The sequence below is a fragment of the Accipiter gentilis genome, chromosome 25, assembly GCF_929443795.1.
Source record: "Accipiter gentilis chromosome 25, bAccGen1.1, whole genome shotgun sequence".
NCBI classification, from domain to species: domain Eukaryota; kingdom Metazoa; phylum Chordata; class Aves; order Accipitriformes; family Accipitridae; genus Astur; species Astur gentilis.
In genome coordinates, this window is record NC_064904.1 from 9249140 (window position 1) to 9271359 (window position 22220).

Consider the following 22220-nt stretch of genomic DNA (forward strand, 5'->3'; position numbering starts at 1 on the left):
CCTATAGATTACAAGAATGTGAAGACACACAAAAAAGAACAATATTCTGATTAAAAAATTGATTTAGTATGCAGCTTCTCTTTATAGTCCCTTGGTAAAAATGAAATCTCCCTAACAAACACTTAATAAAACCTGTCAATATATCTAGAAAGAAAAATGACACAAATGCATTAAGTATTAAATACCCTTGAAAAAAGTCACATATTCCATGAATTTTTGATGTACTATCTTGACATTAATGTAAAACCTTGATATTTATAATTGACAGATATTTAATAAAGTATAGAAGATGACTGCTGCATAGCATGCAAATTGCCTGGGCTGATCAAAAAAGATACAGACATATTTAAACTAAACAAACACTTAATACGTAAAAAAAATCAGATCTAGCTTTTATAGGTTCACCCAGCTAGGTCTCTACAGATTAGCTTTGAAATGTGACATTATCCACTACATGAACCCTAATTTTAACTTACCAAGTCTGTATGAAGTAGTTTCAGAAAGTTGGGAGGGGAAGCTTTAAATAAAAAATGGGAACATGAAAATGTGAATATATTCATTTAGATGCAGGTCCTGACATTCTACTGAAAGAATTATTATAAAGAACAAATACCATCTATTTCGTTACCCTTTCTGGGAAAATATTGTCAGAGCTGGCAATCAGGGTGATGACCACTGCAAAAACAAATAGTGGCATGCTGAATTTAATTTTCCTCCTGATGCTGCTATTCTTAAAAAAAAAAAAAAAAAAAAAAAAATTTAAAAAATGCTTCTTCCCCTTCAGTGTTCCAAGCCTTCTTTAAGACATTTGGAGGATATCTCAAAATAACCAGAAATATTAAAAAGTAACAGTGATTGCTGCCAGATTGTCTGCAGCCACTGCGGAAAGAGACAGACTGTTATTCTAGTCACCTAAAACACTATCAGACTAGAAGCCAGTTACTCAGTATGGCAACCAGAGAAGGGGGGGGGGGGGGGGGGAGAGAGAAAAAGACACTTTCAGACATTTTTCTTTTTCTGGGAAGCAGTAATACCCAGGGGTTCATGCCTCATGTTTAATGTCTCACAAGAAAGCATAACTCCTGATGCTCCATAGAGGCCTTTGCACTAATAATTTCTCCATCATATTTTTGGATGGACATCACAAGCTAATGATTCTCAAGTCTTATAAACTAGATGCTAGAGGACTCCTCCAGTTTTAAGAAGGCTTGTTTTTATTTGGACAGCATGAAGGCTTCAATGTAGAAAAGGTGGGTGCCTTTCCAGCCGAGAAGCCATCATAACCTTCACTTCTGCTATCCAGCCTACAAGGGCATTAACCTCCTGTAAAAGAGTGGCCAGACTATTAGAGGCAGTAATCCCTTACCCCATTCAATCACAAAATGCCAAAGCTCATTTATCAGCGCTCCTAATCTTGACAAGGCATTTCCATTAAAATTAGCTTAATATTTGCTTGTTTATCAAGTGATGCAAAGTACAAGTCTTATTACAGTAACATTCAATAAAAACTTTTGAGTAAAAGTTGAAATCAGAGTACACATTTACATAGTGTTAAATTTGTTTTATAGTGTTAAATAGTTTTTCAACTAGATGAGTTGAAAAGAATTGATGTATTTTGGTGTGAAGTCGTATTGGCTGGTATATTCCTTTGCACCATTAGCCCTTGTATATTCCGAATAAGAAAAATTAAGTGAATTGCTGGATGTCATCAAAGTTAGTGTTTTGTTTTTTGGTTTTTTTTTTTTTTAAAAGATACCACCTTTCAGCTGAGATAAGCTGACCAACAGAGTCATCTATTACTCCACTGTAATACATAACTAAAAAAAAATAAAATAAAAAAGCCTTGTTTTTATTGGTTTCTGAGTTTGTAGACACAGAGATGGTTGGATTTCTGTGAAGAATATTTCAAGTACTCACAAGTCCCAGACAAAGTTCTGGGGAATCACTGCATCAATATTACTAAATCAGATTTCAATATTCTCAAAAAATTATTGTGTACAGTTGAAGTAGAGACAGCTCCATTTCTATCCCAGGAAAGCATCGTACCAAGTGTTGAGATTATACTGAGGCCATCACTCCACCCCCTTCCCAGCCCCCAAAACACTAAGAGTGCGTGAAACAGTTAAAGCCAAAACCAGTTTAAGCTTCCACCTTGTTAACTTTCATTCCTTTGAACATAAAGCCCAAGGGTTCCTTCCTTTTGACCAAACAATTTTTTCTTCCTCTTCTTTGCAGATTCTCCCCTCTTTCCAATGTACTCATTAACATGGGGAGATTTTGTTATGAGCCTTGTTGGATGCTACTTGATGGTTTCAGGCCAATGTGTAGGTGTACAAAAAACACAAACACACACCACACGCACACACTTTCAGGGCCAGAAGCAGGAAGATCTGTCAGTATTTGCTGGTTACTGTCCCTTTCCCAGCTCTGGAAATCCTTTGAAGCAGCAGCCTTGAAGAGAAACTCATCTCTGTGGAGCTGCTGAGGCTCTAAGTGCCCTAAAGCTAAGTAAAATAAAGAATTCAGAATGGAGGATCCTAGCGATCTACGGGGAAACAAGAATTCGCTTTTTCCATTGGACATATGCTGCCTAACCTAACGAGGGAAAGCCAGTTCGCTGTACAGGACATGAGACGAAGGCAAAGATTATTTTACTTTGTAATATCAGTTTATAACTCCAGAGGCATGCTCTAGAATTTTCAAACAGCCCAACTCATGAAGCACTAGGAATTATGTCCACAAACCTGTACTGTTGTATGACTTTTCTAATGGAAGAAAGATCATCCTACTTTGCAAAACCTAATAGAATGAATCTTAAAATTAAAAAGGTACCACCGGATTGAAACTTATTAAATCGAAATAACATTCCTGCTTATTCTTTATGTCAGCAATTTTTATTTACTTTCTGCCAATATACACAAGAAAGCACTGTTCCAGACTATTAGGGGATTCATGCAGCAGAAGCAGAGTGGAATGACTCCTTCTGGTGCAATGGAATTTAACTGCACAGTCCCTTTTTCTGTACCTTCTACCTGCAAAAATTGTTCTTAGCTAATGAGACAGCAGTGGCATAACAGACAGCTCAAACGATGACATCAGCTACTGACTCAAGGGTCTGAAGGACTGAGAACCCACTTCACGTGCAAAGTGGAGGTTACCATTTGGCTGAGAGAGTACACAGAAATAATTCTGAACTGACTGCAAACGAGTACCCTGCCTACAATCCTGTGTCGTGTCCTTTATTAAACAGAAGCAAGACAGTGATGGACTTTTTAACATCTACTTCTCGATCACTCCATTTACAGAATACTTCTCGACATACAGAATTCTAAAATACTAATCTTTCCCAGAAAAGAAGGCACTCAGATATGACACTTGAAAATTAGAGACCAAGTTTTCTACACCTTTTCCTGTCCTTTCACAAAATCACTTAGAGCTGAATGCAGCCCCACTAAGGGCTGAAAGGATGAAGTGGGAGAGCAAGCTGGCCTGAGACTGGACATGTTTTGCAATGAGACAGCCTCGCCAGTCCGTCCCATCCCTGTTCATGTAACAGAAAGACACACTAGGTCCGTTATCTCCTGTGGTAAATCTCCTCTTGAAATATGAGCTTAGCGTTCATGTTGAGCCTTAGATTAATAGGTTCAGTCTGCAGTACTTCATTCCCACAGGTACAGTAAGATAGCTACAGTATATAGTTTCCTTGCAAAGGTCTATGACTGCATACCACAAAGTATCATTTACTCTTTAGGCTCCTCCTGAGCTACAAGGTTCACCTTGTTCATTTTGTTTAGTGCAACACATGCACTATGTTCACACACAAATTCATCACACAGCTCTACTGTTAATTCAGTGAATCACAAGCCACAAATAAAATGCTGTGATGGAAAGGCTGAAGTGAACTTCTTTAAAAGGACAGGGACAATATTTCCTATTCACAACCACTCCACATGCAAAGAGTTTCCTAACAAGTATTAATATTAAGCAGTATGGCCAAAGTTTTGTTACCTGTGAATTGACTACTTGAGTTTACAGATAAATCATACCAGGAGCCACTTAGGTGGAAGCTTGGATCATGATCATCTTGCAACCAAGGTACCGTGCTGTTGCACAACCAGCATGGCGCAAGGGGCATGGTAAGTCCTGGAACGAGATGTACTGGGACTATAGTGCACACACATCCAAAACTAATAACTTAACCACTTCCTCTTGAACTCGCCTTCAAACCATAGTACAAGAAAATAAACTTTGGTTTACTTAGCAACATATCAATCTCCTACTGTGTGGAGTATTAGCATTGGGTCTGACTGAAGAGGATAATCCACTTTGTAATTTAGTTAAATTACTAATTTTAACAAAGATAAGTCCCCTGTATAATTTTGCAGTGCTTAAAGAATACATCCTTTGAGTATTCCATTCTAAGAAACATCAGCTTGTTATCATATTTTAAATTTATGGAACATTTGTAACTGCTGTTATATCAGGAAAAATATTAAATCTGCACAATAAGTACAAACTTTATATGAGAAAGTATACTTGTAAGTGCATGATGATCTCCTGATGTCTGCTGAGGCACTTTCTTCCACAAAAGACACAGACAACATCTCTGGGGATAAACTCAACTGCCCCAGAAAGTGCAACTCAGTTAAAAAAAAAAAAAATAAAAGCAACTAACAGAAAAGCAAACAGAAAACCCTCTCCACTCTATTGGCTGTAAAAATGGATGCTTATCTGCATTCTCAACCAGGAGAGTGGTTGAGAACCCCATCTTCCAAAAAAATGCCTTAAAAGCCCATAATACTAACAAGAGAACACATTATTCCTCCCAAATGTGGTTTAAACTGTGCAGAAACAAATTTTGTTTAGCACTAGCATATATGCTTTGAAGTACATCTCTGCTTCTCTAGAGGAAAGATGGGGTTTAGGCTAGTATAACAGAATCCAAACCATTCAGAACATAAAATAAATTAAAACCTACTGATTAGGAGATCTTAACAATGGATGTCCAGAGAAAGATAACATCTATATCCAAAATGAAAGATATGTTTTCTTCTGTCTGTCCTCCAAATTTAAAACATTTTGACTGTAAGAAATAGCAGACACCAAGTATGACGTGCCTGTATTTCGATCTAGGCCAGCACGGTCCAACAGCGCCCATCAGCTGAATCTGGACCACAGGATGCCTCCATATGGCCTGCCACCTTTTCCTTGGAGGAGATAGGGAACAGCTGTTTGAGGAGCAAATGCTGCCCGAACAGCCAAACACCTCCTCCTGTGTCCGGCTGGCTCAAAGCCCAGAGCTGTCGCAGTGTTCCTGTGGAAGGCAAGGAAGGAACGGGGGAAAAAGGCAGCAGACCTCCTACCCACGCAAGGACTTGAGCTCTTCATTTGTCTGAGACGGACAGACGCAACCCAGTGAAGCCTGTAGCTGCTTCTGCGATGGAGAGGGGCAGCCACAGGAATAGCCCAATGAAGCCCCAGGATCTGCCGTTATTGTCATCATAGCTGGGGGTAGGATATACCAAAAGCAACACAAAAAATCAGGAATTTGGTGCATGTTTGCAAAGTCTAAACCACCTTACAATAGATACACTAAGCAGTACAGTACAAGCATACAGTCAATCTTCAGTTTGCTGCCAGCAAAACAGATTAATACAATATTTTGGCCTTCACAGAGAGGAAAAACACAGAAAGGCATAAATATATTCCATTATTAACTGCCTATTGATTTACTCTTGACCAAGTAGAACAACTCAGGCGTTGAAATTCAGACAAAGCAAATTAAATAGCAACACTATTTTACTTTTGTAACTGCCCACTCAATGGAATTTTAAATCTCTCCTTAAGGTGACAGGTATAGCAAATAAGTAAAAAAAAAAAAGGAAAGATTTTATAGGGTTTACAACTGTGCCATGTTTCTTCCACCCATTTTTTACAGTGCCACTGCCATCGCTTCTGAAAAAAGCTATTTGATTAGCATGCCAATGAGTATAGCATCAAGTAGGGAGGAAAACTGAGAGCCCTAAGAACCTACCTGGTACATGATCAGAACTGTATTCTGCTTCCAAACATATTTGCTTTTGACTGCATATTGGTTGAACTCTTTATAAGCATTAAAATATTATCTATTACATCAACTTAAAATTAATAAAAAACTTCCAAACGTTTGAATAGTTTAGAATGTATGAAAAGGCAGTAGACTTGTCTGCATTCAACTCAAACATTATTTAGCACATGAAAGTTAATTGGTGGTATCTTAAAGCCAAGTACAGAGAGACACCAGACGTTCTACTTCATGCTGACCTGGAAAATCATATGCTTATTAGAATAGGATAGATTAGAAACAGTACAGAAAAATAACATGAGAGGCATAAGTCATATTGAAAGTATCATCACGACTTCAAAAATTGGTGTCAAAATTAAGCTAGAGATGTGAAATCTCACCTAATATACCCAATATTGAAGAGTCAAATGTGATACCAGATTTTAAAGACGCTATAATATTATTTTGAGATCTAGAACTTAATGTGTTAAAATGTCCTATCTAAAATTATATTCCAGTGCCCAACAGCTAATAACTGGATTTTAGAATTTCATTCACGCTAAATCAATTAGTCAAATTTTATATGAATAATAAATCAAATTTAGTATCTGATCAAAAGGGATTACAGCCTCCAGGAAATTAAGTTTTCTGTCCAATAGTGCACACAAACAGATCAAAACATCTTTGGATAGATTACTGCAACGATTGTATTCACAATAGGACTACAGTAACACTTTCACAAGCACCGTCCAGATGTCAATACACACTGGTCAGAAAACTGGTATGAGGGTGTTCCTGAGGAACGCTGGATACAAAACAGAATACAGATACTATCTAAAAGTATTAATGACTTCTACTAAATAGATTCTATTACAAGAAAAAAAAGGTGCGATTCATGGGGCAGCTCTGACTTCTCGAGTAACAGTAGCTTGGCAGAAGGCAAAGAAAGCATTTGCAAGTATTTGCTCATTAACTTAGCAAAGAAACATAAAACGGAGTCAAAGAAAATTAAATTTACTTGCTAAAATGTTACTTAAAGAGGTGACTTTGCTTTCTCCATTTGGTTTAATTCTAAAAGTCTTACTTACTCTTGTACTGGGGAGCCCAGCACTGGACACAGGACTCTGGGTGTGGCCTCACCAGTGCTGAGTAGAGGGGAAGGAGAACTTCCCTTCAACCTGCTGGCAACACTCCTAATGCCACCCAGGATGCCATTAGCCCTTTTTTGCTACAAGGGTACATTGCTGGCTCATGTTCAGCTTGGCCCCCAACATATTCATGGGATTATTCCACCCTAGTTGCAGGACTTTGCACTTCTTGTTGAGCTTCATCAACTATCAACCCATTTCTCCAGCCTGTCAAGGTCCCAGTGGATGGCACCTTCCCAGGGATTGAAGTGAGGCTGACAGCCTTGTAGTTCCCCGAGTCCTCCTTCCTGCCCTTCCTGAGGATAGGAGTGGCATTTGCTTTCCTCCAGTAACTCAGGCACCTCTCCCAATCGTCATGATCCTCTATTGCTTGGGTCAGTAAGTTGTCATCGATGCTCTCCACAAACCTCCTGGATTGCTTACACCCTGCTGTGTTGTCCCTTTAACAGATATCAGGATGGTTGAAGTCCCCCATGAGGACCAGGGCCTGCAAATGTGAAGCTATTTCTAGCTGTCTCTAGAAGGCCTCATCCACTCCTTCCTTCCTCCTGATCAGGCAGCCTATAGCAGATGCCTACTACAATGTCACCCATGTTGGGTTTTTTCTTTTACAAACAGCTAGCTTGCTGGCGCCCTTCAGAAAAATCTGCAGTCCCCCAGTGGTCCAGAGACTACAGGCTAAAAACACGGTCTAAATCAGGGCCAAACTGCCATCCTGGACAGTCCTGCAAAACCGATCCTTTTTCTAGCACATGAGAGGCAGCTACATACAGATACTACTTACACATAGAGTGCCACTGAATGCATACAGCTGGCTACCATGGCAAAAGTTATGGCTAGCTGACAGGCTCTGCTGGTTTCAGACTTACCACTTGAAAGATTTTAAAAGTTAACTAAAATTATCACAAAATTGTCTTTTAGTAAGGCAGGTAATAACAGCCTGGGGAAGAGATACAACACTGCTTCAGATCCACAGTGTCCAAAATGTAAATAGACTTTGGGCACTTCCACCTTCTCTAAGAGCACTCTTTGTAAATCAAAACAAGATATCAAGACAAGAACTTCTCTGTAGTAGACTACAAACTGGCACGCAGATGCAAACTGAAAATCAAACACAAAGACCACTGCATATTCTTTTAAAAAAGGTTCAAACTTGGTTGTATTACTTTAGGAATATAATCTTACTCTGAATGTCTGTAAACTATATGGCTCCCTCTTGTGCCTATTATACCACATTTCAGTATACAAAAAAAAATTTAATATTAAGCCATAAGTATTTGGGATCTGTTCACCCCTCAGTAGGCATGCAATGCCCATAAATGTTAATGGAAGTCACGCACATACTTTCCAGGGCAAGTTTGCAGTTTACAAAATTTCTCTTTGGAACAAACTACAAAAACATCTTGCAACCTATAAGTCTGCTGTGAAGAAAGTAGTCTTTTGACCATTTGCTGTATTTTGATAGCAATGCAGAGGTCAAATACGCCTCTAAAGTACATCTGTAAGAACTTTTATTTTTTAGTTATCAAATTACATATGTTTAGAAAGGTGTCAGTGGGGTTTATAGAGCCTGGCTAACATGCTCAAGGGTTTATTTTTGTCTACTTAACATCCCACCTGTTTCTGCTTATCAAGCCAGACTATAGTTAAGCTTGCAACAGCTGTGAAATTCATAAATCTGCCCATTCTTCATGTGTATCCAGACTAAGCACTTGGAGAAAGGGTTAGAACTGCAGTGTTCTGTGAAAGCCACCCTTATGGAGAAGCTAGGGAAATAAAACAGACCAGGACTTGTCAAACAATGTTTAAAGCTGCACACCTATCAGAAGCCAAATTATTTTAATAACAGTCTAGCAATCCTATCTGGAAAGAAAATGAAGCATTTGAAGAAATTATTTGTTAACTCTTTTATTCCCCTGGCCATTAGAAACATTTTGCAGACTAAAAATGCTGCAAAGGAATTAAATACTTTGCCTGCACAAAATATTCCCTTTTTCAGTGTCTTCAAATAACAACAAACCACTTTTTATTTCAAGATGCTACTAGTTTTACTTTCTGCAGTAGAATAGCTATCAAAAAAGTAAATATAGTTATAAGATTTTTGTATTACAGAAAGTTTATTTATAAATTTAAAAAAATATTAGTCTGCATATCTGAAGCAGTACCAAAATCCTGGTCACACAGGACAGCTTTCATGAAAACACTTACGCTAAAGCAGGAGTAGTACTGAATGAAATGACGGTATAGAAAAATCTAACATTGACTCTCATAAAACTTGCAGAGTATACTGCCTTTAACAGGAAAGTGGTTTTAGTTTCTTTTTTTTCTTTATATGACAGATTTTTCTCTCCCCACCTCTTCTTCCCGTTCCCATATGCTCATGAATTATCCTTAGCACTAGTATTTTGTGGGTCAACTTTGTTCATAAAATGATATGAGTGCATGCAAGATGATACTAAAATTAATTTCAGCATTTCTGAATAATGAAAAATGGTACTTCATTTTAGGGAAGAAAGGCTTTTTTTTTCACTACGAACTTTTTTTCTCCAGCATTTCATAAGTTACAGGTTATTTTTGACAGCAGAAACAGAAATCAAAAAGTTTTAAAACTTTTCCATGAGTTTTCACCAAAAGCATTAGTAATAGGTACCCAGTACATTTGACTTGGCACTCCTGGAGCCAGCTGAAATTATCTATCTTCCTAATGTGACATTTACTGCATAGTAGTAAAGAAACCTTCAGCTGAAATTGTGGTTACATTGCAGTGCTGAAGCATGGCACCAGACAACCAGAACACACCTAAAATGTACCTAGTATTTGTTCCCACTCATTCTCCAAAGAACGAGTAAATAAAGCAAATGATTCCTACCTGATCTCCCTTCATGCTCACATTCAACATGAAACAACAGCTATATTATACAAAAACATAAAATTCTGGTCTAGATTTCTGACCACAAGTGACCAGAACCTACATTTTAACAGTTCATACAAAAGGCAACAGTATAGTTCTAAACATTTTCTTGGATATACTAATATAAAGCTCAAATTGAAGATAGCCATTTATTTAAACACTATTTCCACAAAGGTTTCCCATTGCTGCAGATCAATCTGAACTGAATCAGTCTCAACAGTATCAGACTCAGAAGTCTTCCTCCATGAGCTGCCACATCAGCTTCCATAGAATTGCAAACGTAAACCAGAAAATACAACAGTGCAGAGTATTAAAGACTTGTTACCATGTACAGCAAGAACATCACCACCACTAGGGTTCTAAAGACAGTCTCCCCCTAAAGTGATCTCTTGTACATTATTTTCTTTGCTCAAACTGTAGCTTTTCTTACTCTCAACAGTCAACAGCATGGACTTTAATGCAGAATATATAGTGAGACATTACTTTTTTTAGTAACTTTTTAGTGAGACATTACTTTGACCAAATTAGCTTAAATGCTATAACAAATGATCTTTGATTAGCTGTAAGGCACAAGAGAAATAGCATGTATTTGCCATGCTTAAGCAGATTATGTGCCACATGAAAAACTTTCATAAACAAAAAATGTTTTGTCAAACATTTAAGCAGCTTTCCACATAATAGATATCTCATGCTTCAACTGATGTTATACCCCTGCATTTTATATACATTCTTCAGCTGTGCTTGCATCACTTTGATATCAGTCTACAGGTATTCATCAATCACTGAGAAGCTGTTCTGAAATACTGGACACATGGCAGTCAAAATCCAGGGTTTCATTTGAGATCTCATTTCTCTGTAAAACTGTATTTCAGGTTTTTTTTAATTAATGTTGTGACCACATAACCGCTCGCATTATACTACTAGTGCAGTATTAGTCCATGAAAATGATGAAACTAGTCACAGTGATAGTTTAGCTATCTAAGTACTTCAAGAGCATGAATAGCAGCTGGGAGAATTGGATCATGTTACACAATATTCTGCTAATAACTCTTTAAAAACAGTAGAATAAATTAGGCGTAAAAAGATATTCTAAAGAAATATAATGTAGGAGTTTTGTTTGCTCAGGCAGTATACATTGAGAAAAAAGTTTAAAGCTGGAAGGTCAAGTGTGGACTGGCAGCCTAGAACAGTACCTGGCAAGAAAAGAGTTGGCTAAACTATCATTTCCTGAAGGAAGAATTTTGCTCCTTCCTGATATTAAAGCCATTGTTCCTACCCTACTCCTTGTCCCAAAATTAAGTGCATCTTATTTGGTTTTCACCCACTATTTTCAATTACTCTGGTTTTCAAAATGTATCCCTCCAATCCTTATACTTGGTAAATTGACACTATGTTTGAAACACATGAAGTTCTTCAAACATCAAACAGCTACACAAAGTAGTTTAACTTTTGTTGACTTAAAACAGTCAATAGAAAAGCTTTGGAACTCTGATAATGTTAAGGAGAATAGAATTTCTTTATGTCTTCTGACCTCTCCTACTGCCAAAAAAATGTCTCTAGATCACACAACTGTGGAAATTCAGTACACAGTCACATGCTTTTTACACAGATTATGCCACAAAAAGCTTTGGATGTTTGGACATTGAGCAGTACCTTGACAACAACGTATCACCATTCACTTACAACATCAATTATGTCTAGACATCAGTCAGAGTAACAGTTCTATCTTAGAAACTTAGAAATTTAAATCATTACTTCAGAACATGATGAAAAGTTCATCCATCTCAAGCCTCCCCATACTCAAACTGTTACCAGATCAGTTTATCTTTGTATTTGAAAGCAATCAAAATAATTATGTTAGATAGAATAGAAAACAACAGCTAATCCATGGTCATTGGAAGTACAACATATGCAATGGTTTTATTCTATGTCAGTTAACAATTATGATTTTACTTTGTTTACTGCAAACTACAGATTTTTCACATAGAGGCATAGGTTGTAGATCTCTGCAGGTCACCTAGCCCAACTTCCCAGAGGCAAACTTCTGGAGTCTGGTACCAGTAGCAAGTTGAAAGCAATAATTGGATCATCCCTTATCTCCTTTTCCCCAAATAAACAAATCCAGCTCCCTCAGTCTCTCCTTGTATGGATAAAGGGCTGAAGCAAAAGACATCTTAATAGCCCTCCTCTGATCTCATTCCAGTTTGTCAACATGCCTCTTGTACTGGTGGGCCCAAAATTGTGCAGTATTCCAGATGAACCCTCACCCAATGCCAAAAAAAGGGCAGTAATCACTCCTCTCAACAAACTAAATACATTCATATATATTCATAAGCCTACTGAGCTGCAAATTTTAACTGCAGTTCAAAAAACAGCAGGAAATTCCTTTAATGATTCAAACCTTTAAGAGCAATACACTTGCTCTATTATTTAGCATCACAGTTTTCACACCTTTCTCAATAATCATAATGAGACCAACATATACTATATACTACATTTAAGATGCTTACCTGAATAACTTTGTAGAAATAGGCATACTGTCGAGCTGTATTTTTATATTGGCTAAAAACGTCATGTATGGCCTGAGTTGACTGAAGATACTGCACTTCATCTTCTTCAAAATAGAGAGGAGTGTCATATTCACTGGGGAGGGTCTGGATGTAGGGCAGCCAGAAAGAGTTGGGGTTGGCTCGCTCACAAAGAAGATGGAATGCCAATGTTATATTGCCCATGGCTTGAAGAATTCGATCTTGAGAATACAGGGATCCTGAATTAACCCAGAAAGGTGAGGCACAAAATTAATTGTCCATGGAAAATATCATCCCAGATTTACTTTAAATGAACATGATGAGACAATGTGTAAGAATTTTAAAAAAAAAAAAAAAAAAAAAAAAAAAAGCACTTTTTAGGTTTCTAAAATATGTAGCTGCCCACATTGTATTATGCAGCAAGTTATTTGACACAGTAAACACCTCATGTACAATTGCATGACAGAAGACATGAAGAAACTGGAATACTCTCAGTACCTCAGAATATTTTATTTCCAAGTGTTATAAAAGCTACATGATATGTGTTCAAATTAACACACACTTCTGGAAGTTATCTAGTGTGCTCAGCCAGAAACAAAGAGGAAAATTAAATTCTTTCTACTGACACTTCAAGCTTGTAGGTATTCCAAACCTGATGGTCAGCATGACAAGCAAGTCCTGTAATAAAGGTGATCAGCTAATAAAAAGAAAGTCTCCTACTGAATGATCCCATACATATCAACTTCTTGCTTAAAAACTTACTTAAACTCTTACCTAATACTGAATTTTTAGCTGACTCAACTGTCATCAACAGTTTTCTAGGAACCCACAGAAACAACTCTTCAGCCTGCAAAAAAGGAAAAAATGCAGAGGGTCAGTTAGCATTTATATATGCCAAGTGTCTCAAATATACATCGTCTTTAAATTACAGGTTGTTTTCATTTTTTTTTATTTAACTCAAAATTATTCTGAATCAAAATCCTTCCTTTTCTTCCACTGCAAATTAAACAAACATGCTATGTTTCATATTGTGGTAACCAAATGTTCCAATCTGCATTACACAAAGCTTAAAAGAAAGACACTTAGATTACAAAATAAAGTGCTTCAGTTTGGAACTGCTGACGTGAAAATTGCCCACACAGCCTCAAAGCTACCAGATACATTATATTGCTAATAATTACGTGATCAAACATTTTCTCCTAGTAGAGGTTTTTTCACATTGCCCATTCTTATTTTAGAAGAACTGTTCAGGATTTTTATCAACCAGTAGTGCTAGTCTTATTAAGTATGTGCTACTGAAACTCTAAAATGAATACAATATGCTCATTTTCTAATATTCTTTCTACAACAGCTGATTGTTCTTCAAAGCTGTTTCCCATCTGTTAAATGGGAATGGAAAAAGCTAAGCATTTAAAATTGCCTCTTAAACAGTTAGATAACTGTGTGTCTATATTCCTTACCTGATGATCAAAATATATTCTTTACAATTATCAGGTAATCTTGTTTTTTTCATTTTCACTGAAAAAGTATTGCAAATACCTCTTTCTGAGGCAAAAAGACCCGCGCTTTAAAAGAAGGGACATGAAAGAAGAGACCAAGTAGTTAGAAAACATGGAAGAGAGGGATACGTCAGTGGGGTAGAGTACTCTGGTGATTAGGTAAACAGTATAGGCAACATAGAGAAAAAATATGACCAATTAAAAATTCATAGTACTACCCAATAGTCATAAAAAATAATACTCAATTTTATCAATAATTTTATTTCTCAAGTATGCAGAGTTGAGAGCATTTCAGAACAGCAGTTTCATAAGCAGTCAAAAGGGGGAAGGGAAGGTGGTGAGCGTTCCAGAGCTCTGCAGCTACATTCCAAACATGATTTTCTCACCTAAGTCAAATGTTCACATGCTCACCTTTATCTCTCTTGTTGCTTTCAAACCAAACCCCTCCTCTTCAAAGTTAGCTATTTCAAAACCCTCTGTGGATGCTCCATTTTCAGTTGCCCACTTTATCAATTCAGGGAAATAGTCATCTCTTTTTCCATCAAAGACAACAGACAAACCTATATATAGAATTTATTAAAAAACAAATGCCGAAGTAAGAGGAACTAGAAAGATAAAGAAGTTCAATATAAAATCACATGTAAAAAGCTATCTGCTATCCCACAGCAGTTCTGCTTTGAAGTAGCTGAGTCATAACTGGTCTTTGTTAAGTGTTACTCAATAGTATACAAATGTCATACCCAATTTTCATCAACTTAAATATTCTGCCAAATTGGCTTACCAGTCATCTTAAAAACGTTACCACCTAAACTGAACTGTGATGAAATATGAAGCTTCCCTCCTCTTTCCCTTTTAAATAAGCTCAGCAAAAATGTTTCCCAGCTTAATATTGATGATAAATGCAATCACCACAACATATTAATACAGACACAAAGAGGAATTTGAGAGGCAAGCTGCAGTTTCATTAGTTCAGCACTGGAAATGATGATAAGCAGATCTCAAGCTCCTTCTCTCACATACAAGGCAGTTAGGTTTTTCCTGTAGCATACGGATCTACTAAAATAACTAAGGACTGATCATCTTCCTCACACCACAGAGCTCGTCCAAATTTTTACACTTTTCTTCACCAACAGGCATGTGGTCCTCCAGTGAAATCGCAAACATCATTCATTTTCTCAGCTTCTCCCTTTACCGTCATCTGATTTGAACATATCCATTATAGCTCCCAGCTATACTCAAGCCAGCTCCTTTTGTACCTCTTTGCCTCTGTGTTCTCTTCAACCCAAACTCTAGTGTCAGATCATGTTAGAAGTGTCCAAAACCCCCTGAAATGCTCAGGCCATTTTATGAATGACAACATGTCATCAGCAAGTTGCTTACATCCAAAGGTATTTTGGTTAAGCGCGGGTGATAAATAGATCTTTAGATTAAAAGGATTTTAGGAAAGTAGTATTAGGGTATTTGAAATATTCCCTCCCACAGCAAATCATGCATTTCAAGCCCCAGAACCAAACAAATCTAGAGCTAACATAAGTGCCAGTATCATCTGAAGCTGTAGTCTTTGATGATACAATATAAAACCTCGATATCGATAAAGTATTTTTTTAATGCAATGAGAATGTGGTGTACAGTGTTTTGCCTTTTTTTTTTTTTTAAACTGGCATTTTCCTTTATTTCATACTCCCTTCAGTATGCTACTTTCTGCAGAATATTTTCAGAACTAAGGCCTCACAAATCTAGTAAGACGAGTTGCATAGCTTCTACAAAACTTGATAAGTGTTTATACTGTCCAGGACTTCGCTCTTTTGATTTCCAGCACTGACTACTGTATAAGGCTACTGGAAGCTTTTAACATCCAGCTTGCATTTGGAACCATTCTGTAAACATCTCTGAAATTCTACCTCTGTTCCCCATATATGATGTGGTCCAATACTTCCCACATTTTTCCAAATCAAAGAGAAGAGCAACTCCTTTAAATTACAAGCACTACTGGGGAACAATTTATTTCTATACTGAACAAAACATAGCTATACTGATGAAAACCTATATTGACAAATTAGCTTTATTTAAAATTTTACTAGTGAGTCAAACAAGAAAAAGTTTTAGAAAGTAAAAATACTCAGTTTTCAAATTAAGAGTTTTCTATAATCAAGATCATTTTAGTTCACATTCTGCAACCCAGTGTTCTAATCAAGTAAAGCACAAAGTATGACACTTTAGGCAATACATATTCATTTGTACATCTTAGAGTTCCCAAGAGCAATTTATACTTCCTTTGCTAATTGTTTAAAGCCTTTATTAAGCTAGAAAACTGTGTAGTATAAATTATCATGTTCCATTAAAAAAGTTTTGAAAGACACCATAACATTCATACTCCCTATGTATGTAAAAATGTTACATTAAAAGCCATTTGTATGTCAACAGTGCTGTAGTTAGTAGGTTTTGCATCTTTCAAGGAAAAAAAAAAGTCCTATTAACATAATACTGTTATACTAATTCTACCACAGCAGCCATTTCCCCCCATGAATGTTTCAATCTTTCTGGTGCAGAAGAAAGATAGTGAACAGCCCAACCCCAACACTTACTCTGTTCTTGTTAACCTGAATTATGTTTTACCATAACACACATATTACATTATAAAAAACAGAACATGTACCATACACTTATAGAAGTCACAGGACAGCAAAACAATGAATCAAGTTCACCTCTACAGAGCTACAGGATGCAGTCACTAAAACAGTATCATTTATTCTTCTATATGCCCTCTGCCAAAAACTGATGTTCAGAGGTTTAAAAGTCCTTTCATGAAGTAAGATTCTCATGCATCAGTCAAAATTATTAAAAACAGGTGCAAAATGGACATTTCAAGCCTCTAAGTACAGTCTTCTGCTTTTTCAAGTACATGAACCAGTCAAGCTCAATGTTAAATGCAGTCTGGCTTTTTTGCTGTCACCGTATAAATATCAGAGAGGAAAGAATTGTTTCAGGACTTTTTCAGCCCAAATCTATTCATTCCAATGTTAAAAAGTTATTTCTTTGCAACTAAAATACAACAGTCATAAAAGAGGTTAATTTTACTAAAATTACAAGCACTTTTTAGAGCATACCTCGAAATAAAAACAAAACGAATATGAAAATAAAGTATCAACAATGGTGAGTTGTTGCAGAACATATTGGAAGAAAACTGTTCTAATCTGAAAAATAAGCATACCTTAAACTTAGGAAAATTACCATTAAAACTCCATATTAACTGTGGTACCATAAGCATTTCTTTAATTATATTCTTGATTAATAGCAGATAGTTTTATTAGCTGATGTATTTATTTTGTGATTTTATACATCTTTATCATAATTTAATGTCACGATAGTGAATTGCTGAAACTGTTTCCATGTTCAGTAAAATGTTCAGGTTAAAATAAAAATAGTTATAAAATCAAATTTGAAATGTTCAGATTTATAGAGGTAGAGGGACAGACTATGCAATCAGGAATCAAAAAGACCTATCATTCTCAAAGGATTTTTACTTCTAGGTCTTCCAATTATGATGACAATCTCACGCTCTTTTTTCTACTTATCGGACAGAATTATCACAGGATCACTTGTCTGTGATATTCACTCAGAATTATAAGTATTAAAATGGTTAATGCCAGTGGCTATGCCCACCAGAATATTCCAGAAACACTTGCAAGTGTAAAAAGCAACTGCATGCCAGAGAATTAAGATTTTTGTCCCAAAATAATAGGACTGCATAATATTTACACAATAACAACAACAACAACAACAAAAATATTTCTTTTAGCTGTCAACAGACAATTCTTTAGGCAAATCAATACTCTGAGCCACCCTTATCTTACAGTCTTTCACATTTACCTTTTTGCTTTTTGCGAATTTTCTCAACAAGTGAACGGATCTGTACATATTCTTCCCACTCCTTACCAGGACCTGGGGTAGGGCTGCTGCATTCTAGAAATAAAAAAGCCAAATGAAAATTTTTTAAAAATAAATTTTATTTATATGTGTTTTTTTTTAACATCAGAGAAAAGGTCACAGTTTAACAGTAACTTTAACTGAACCTTAGTACTACTTGTCCTTCAAACATGTTTACATGGTGAACACTGTAAACTCTACTGTTATAAACATCCCATTCTTTGACATATAATTAGTAGAGACTTTTGAAATTTTTACATCATAACTTACCTCAGTTTATTTTTTTTAATATTCTTTCAGATATAAGAAATATCAAATGTTTAAAAAGCTAGGAAGAAAAAAAAAGGTAAACAACCAGACTGTTAAGTAGATAGTGTCTCACATAAGACAAAAAAAAGAAGTCTGTTTTCCATAATCCAAGCAAAGCACTCTGTTTACATTAGCCTGCTTGCCATCATTCTTGCTGTAATGAAAGCAGATATTATAGTGCAGGGCTTACCTTAAGTAATTGAGAAATTTGCTGGTACATACATTTGACCTGCCTAGTCAATAGTGTTTTCATAGACACATGCATACTGGAAGGACAAGCAAAAGAACACTTCGCCAAGCTTTAGATTATATCCACAGTGTCTCTGACAATATTCTAAATGCCAGTGTGTGGATTTCTTGATCTAAGCCGCATAAACCCAAGTGGACAGCTGAAGATTACTTTGCTCAACCGATTTGAAAAATCTTTGTGTTGAATAAAATATGGAAGCCTGACAAAAAGAACAGCTGATACTTGTCTTTGCTTAGAAAATTAGATCTACATTTTATTTTTGGTAGCAAAGCAGAGGCCAATTGTAGCATACGCATCAAATTGGTCTGCCAACTCCTTGTCTCCTCTTTGCAAGCAATGCTAAAGAAAAATTCTACTTTTTCTGAGGCAACATTTGGATGTGTCCAGGACATGAAAATCTGGACTTGGGTTTCAAGTGTAGCACAGTTACTAATGACAGTAGCAATAGTGAAGAGTATTTTAGCACTATCATATGAAATCATGCTCTGCTTTTCATATTTACTAGAAATAATGGACAAGTTCAAAGTTCCTCAACAAGTGAAACAATCTCTGGTCTGTATATAAGAACTAAGCACTACAAAAAAGTTTCCAAACAACAACAAAAACAACCACATTTTTATTGGAAAGACAAAAATATCAGTGCAGTTAACTAAGTTGTATCGCTGCTTTCCACAGTTAATTCCTCTACTCTGATATCAGTTCAAAGTACTACTTTAATGTTAAACAGAAACAGTGTAATTCTTGAGGTTTACAAGGAAAACATTTTTGACAAAGCTGCAATGTCACATTACCTAGAGCACACCAGTATTTATATTTGTGTTGAGATGTAAAGCCAAAAGCTGCCAGAAATACAGTATTTCCAATATATACACATATAAATAAGCCAATAATGGTATATACTAACAGATACATACTCTGAGACACATACTACTATCTTAAGCAAGCTGAAATAGCAAGCTTGGCTTACAGGAAGTTAATAGAATTCACTGGCTTTACTAAGAGAACAAGAGAATGTTTTTGAGTGGTCTCCACACCATCCCTTTTCTCAGAGAGGCATAAAACTGAAACTTACTTTGCAATAACTCACTAATTAGGTTCAACATTTCCTTTGGAGATACTGTTGCTGTGGCTCCTGTACCTGACTTCTGAGTTTTTACTCGGCTCTTCTTCCCCATCTTCCAACTAAAACAGATTAAGAAGCAAACTGTCACCAATTACTAAGAAACAAAATACAATAATGATGAGTGGACAAGATCTTATCTTATTAGTCACTTGGGAAACAAAAAAAAAAAAAAAGAGGATGAGGAGTTGTTTCTGGCACATATATATGTGTAAGTATTATTTGCACAGACTGAACACAAGGCAACCATACAGTGCAATCTGAAGCAGTATTTCATGTAGTTACTCATTAATTACCTTAGGGTAATTAGAATCTAGAAATTATATAGAGAAAAAGAAATAAATAATTTAGATCACTAGCAAATTCATTAGTTGTGAACAAATATTATGGATACCAATGTATCCATGTTATACAAAACTAGGTTACTTTACCTCATCAGCTGCACTGTGGACATCAGCTGAATTAGTATTTGTGACTGCACTAAAGTGGTAATTCAAAATTAATTGAAAGTTAAATATTCTATTTCAAAATAAAATCAAAATATCATATGTATATCTTTGCAGGAGCTTCTTGTGGTTCAAGACAACCAGTTAAGGAAAACGTATTTTCAGTTACCACAAAAACCAGATCATCCTAGGCTGGCTTTCCAATATTCAGAGCCCCTTGTTCTCATGGAGGACTTAAATCACACAACATCTACTGCAAGGGCAGCATAGCAGGGTGTGAAATAGCCAGGGACATTCTAGCATGCACTGGGAGCAAATTTTGATGCTGGCACTGAACAGGCTTGTGCAGGATCTGGTTCTCATGAATACGGAAGAACCGCTCATATATATGACAGCCAACAGCAGCCTTGGATGCGGTAATCATGAAATGGTAGTGTGAGATCTTGAAGCAGGAAAGGAAAAAAAGAAGCAGACCTAAAGACCCTGGACTCACATCAGTAGAGCTGGGGCTTGCTTAGGGAATGGTAAGCAGATTGCCCTAGGAAGCTGCAAAGGAGCCCACAACAGCCAGTCATCTTCCTGAACTCTCTTCTCAGAGCACAAAAACGAGGCTTCCCAACGTGCAAGAAAATCAGCGGGCACAGCAGGAGGCCACCTGACTGTACATGGGACTCCTCACTGAATGAGCTCAAACAAAACAGAAACATATGTAAAGTGGAAGCGGAGACAGGCAACCAGAAGAGAAGACAGATGCACTGTCTGGGCAAGCAGAGACTGAACCAGGGAGGCCAAAGCTTGTCTGGAGTTGAAATTGAACACGGTTGTGAAAGGCAAGAAGAAACGCTTCTACAGGTACACCATCAGCAAAAGACAGACTGGAGAAAGTGTAATTCAGCTGTGGAATCAGGAAGCAACCTAGTGATGAAAGGTACAGAAAAAGTTGAGGTACCCAACACCTTGGGCATGGTCTTTTACCAGCAAGCTGTGCTATCAGGCTTCCCAGGTTTCTGCATCTAGTAGCAAAGCTTGAGGGAGGGGAGAATCAAGTTAAAGCCTATTTAGGTAAGCTGGACCTACACAAGTATGCAGGACCAGATGGGAAACATCCAAGGTACTGAAGAAAGCTAGCTGATGTCACTGGAAGGCTGCTGCCTATCATCTTTGAAAAGCCATGGTGATTGCCTATGACAGGAAACAGGTAACTTACAAATAAACCAAACCCACCAGAAAAGGAAAGTGGGGGCAGGAGGGGATAAAGGATCCAGGGAACTAGGTAATGGTCCATCTCACCTCATGCGCTGTACAAAACATAGAGCAAATCCTAAAGAGAAGCTATTTCCAGGCACAATGGACATGAATGTGACTGGGATCAGACAAGAGAGACTCCTAAAGGCAAACCGTGTACAACTGAACTGACTGCCTTCTGAAGAAATAAGCAGTTTTGTGGACCAGGGAGAATCAGTGGTTGCCAGTTGCTTTGACTTAATCAAGGCTTTTAATACTGTCTTCCATAGCATCCTGGGTGTCAAACTGAGGAGATATAGACTGAGTGGGTGGACAAAAAAACTCCCTGCGCCATGAGGTTCAAAGAGTTGTGGTCAATAATTTTAAGCCTAACTGCCAGCTGGTTAAAAGCAGTATTCCACAGTGGTCAATACTGGTTAATGTCTTCATCAGATTTGGATGCTAGGACAGAAAGCATCCTCAGCAAATTTATAGATGATACAAAATGGGGAAAGCAGCCAACATGTTGGAGGGCAGGGCCACCATTCAGTCAGACCTCAACAAACTGGAAGAATTGGCCAACAGGAACTTTACAAAGTTAAACAGAGACAAATGTAAAGCGTCCTGCATTTGGGAAGGAAAAAAATCCCTATACAGCATTACAGCTGCAGACTGGACAGGCAGCAGCTCTGCAGAAAAGGCATTGGAGATGCTAGCAGACAGCAAGTTGAACATAAGCCAGCATGCACCCTTAAAGCAATGAAAACTAACTGTAGTTTGAGCTGCATAAGCAAGAGCATAAACAGCAGGTCAAG

General features: G+C 37.0%; 1 protein-coding gene across 6 annotated transcripts in view; it reads right to left on the reverse strand.

Annotated features, from left to right (window-relative positions):
- Positions 1-22220, reverse strand: part of SETD3 (SET domain containing 3, actin histidine methyltransferase) — a 64640-nt gene that overhangs the window by 18428 nt on the left and 23992 nt on the right. For 4 of the 6 annotated variants that reach the window (XM_049828924.1, XM_049828929.1, XM_049828926.1 and 1 more), the window contains 5 exons: positions 19688-19797; positions 18000-18092; positions 14541-14689; positions 13405-13477; positions 12613-12869 (listed from right to left, as the gene is read on the reverse strand). In XM_049828924.1, coding sequence (XP_049684881.1) covers positions 12613-12869; positions 13405-13477; positions 14541-14689; positions 18000-18092; positions 19688-19790 — 675 coding nt within the window. In that variant the 5' untranslated portion in view covers positions 19791-19797. Of the gene's footprint in view, positions 1-12612; positions 12870-13404; positions 13478-14540; positions 14690-17999; positions 18093-19687; positions 19798-20674; positions 20823-21258; positions 21364-22220 lie in introns of those variants that run through there. The other 2 variants (XM_049828927.1, XM_049828930.1) reach the window with 2 other exon arrangements.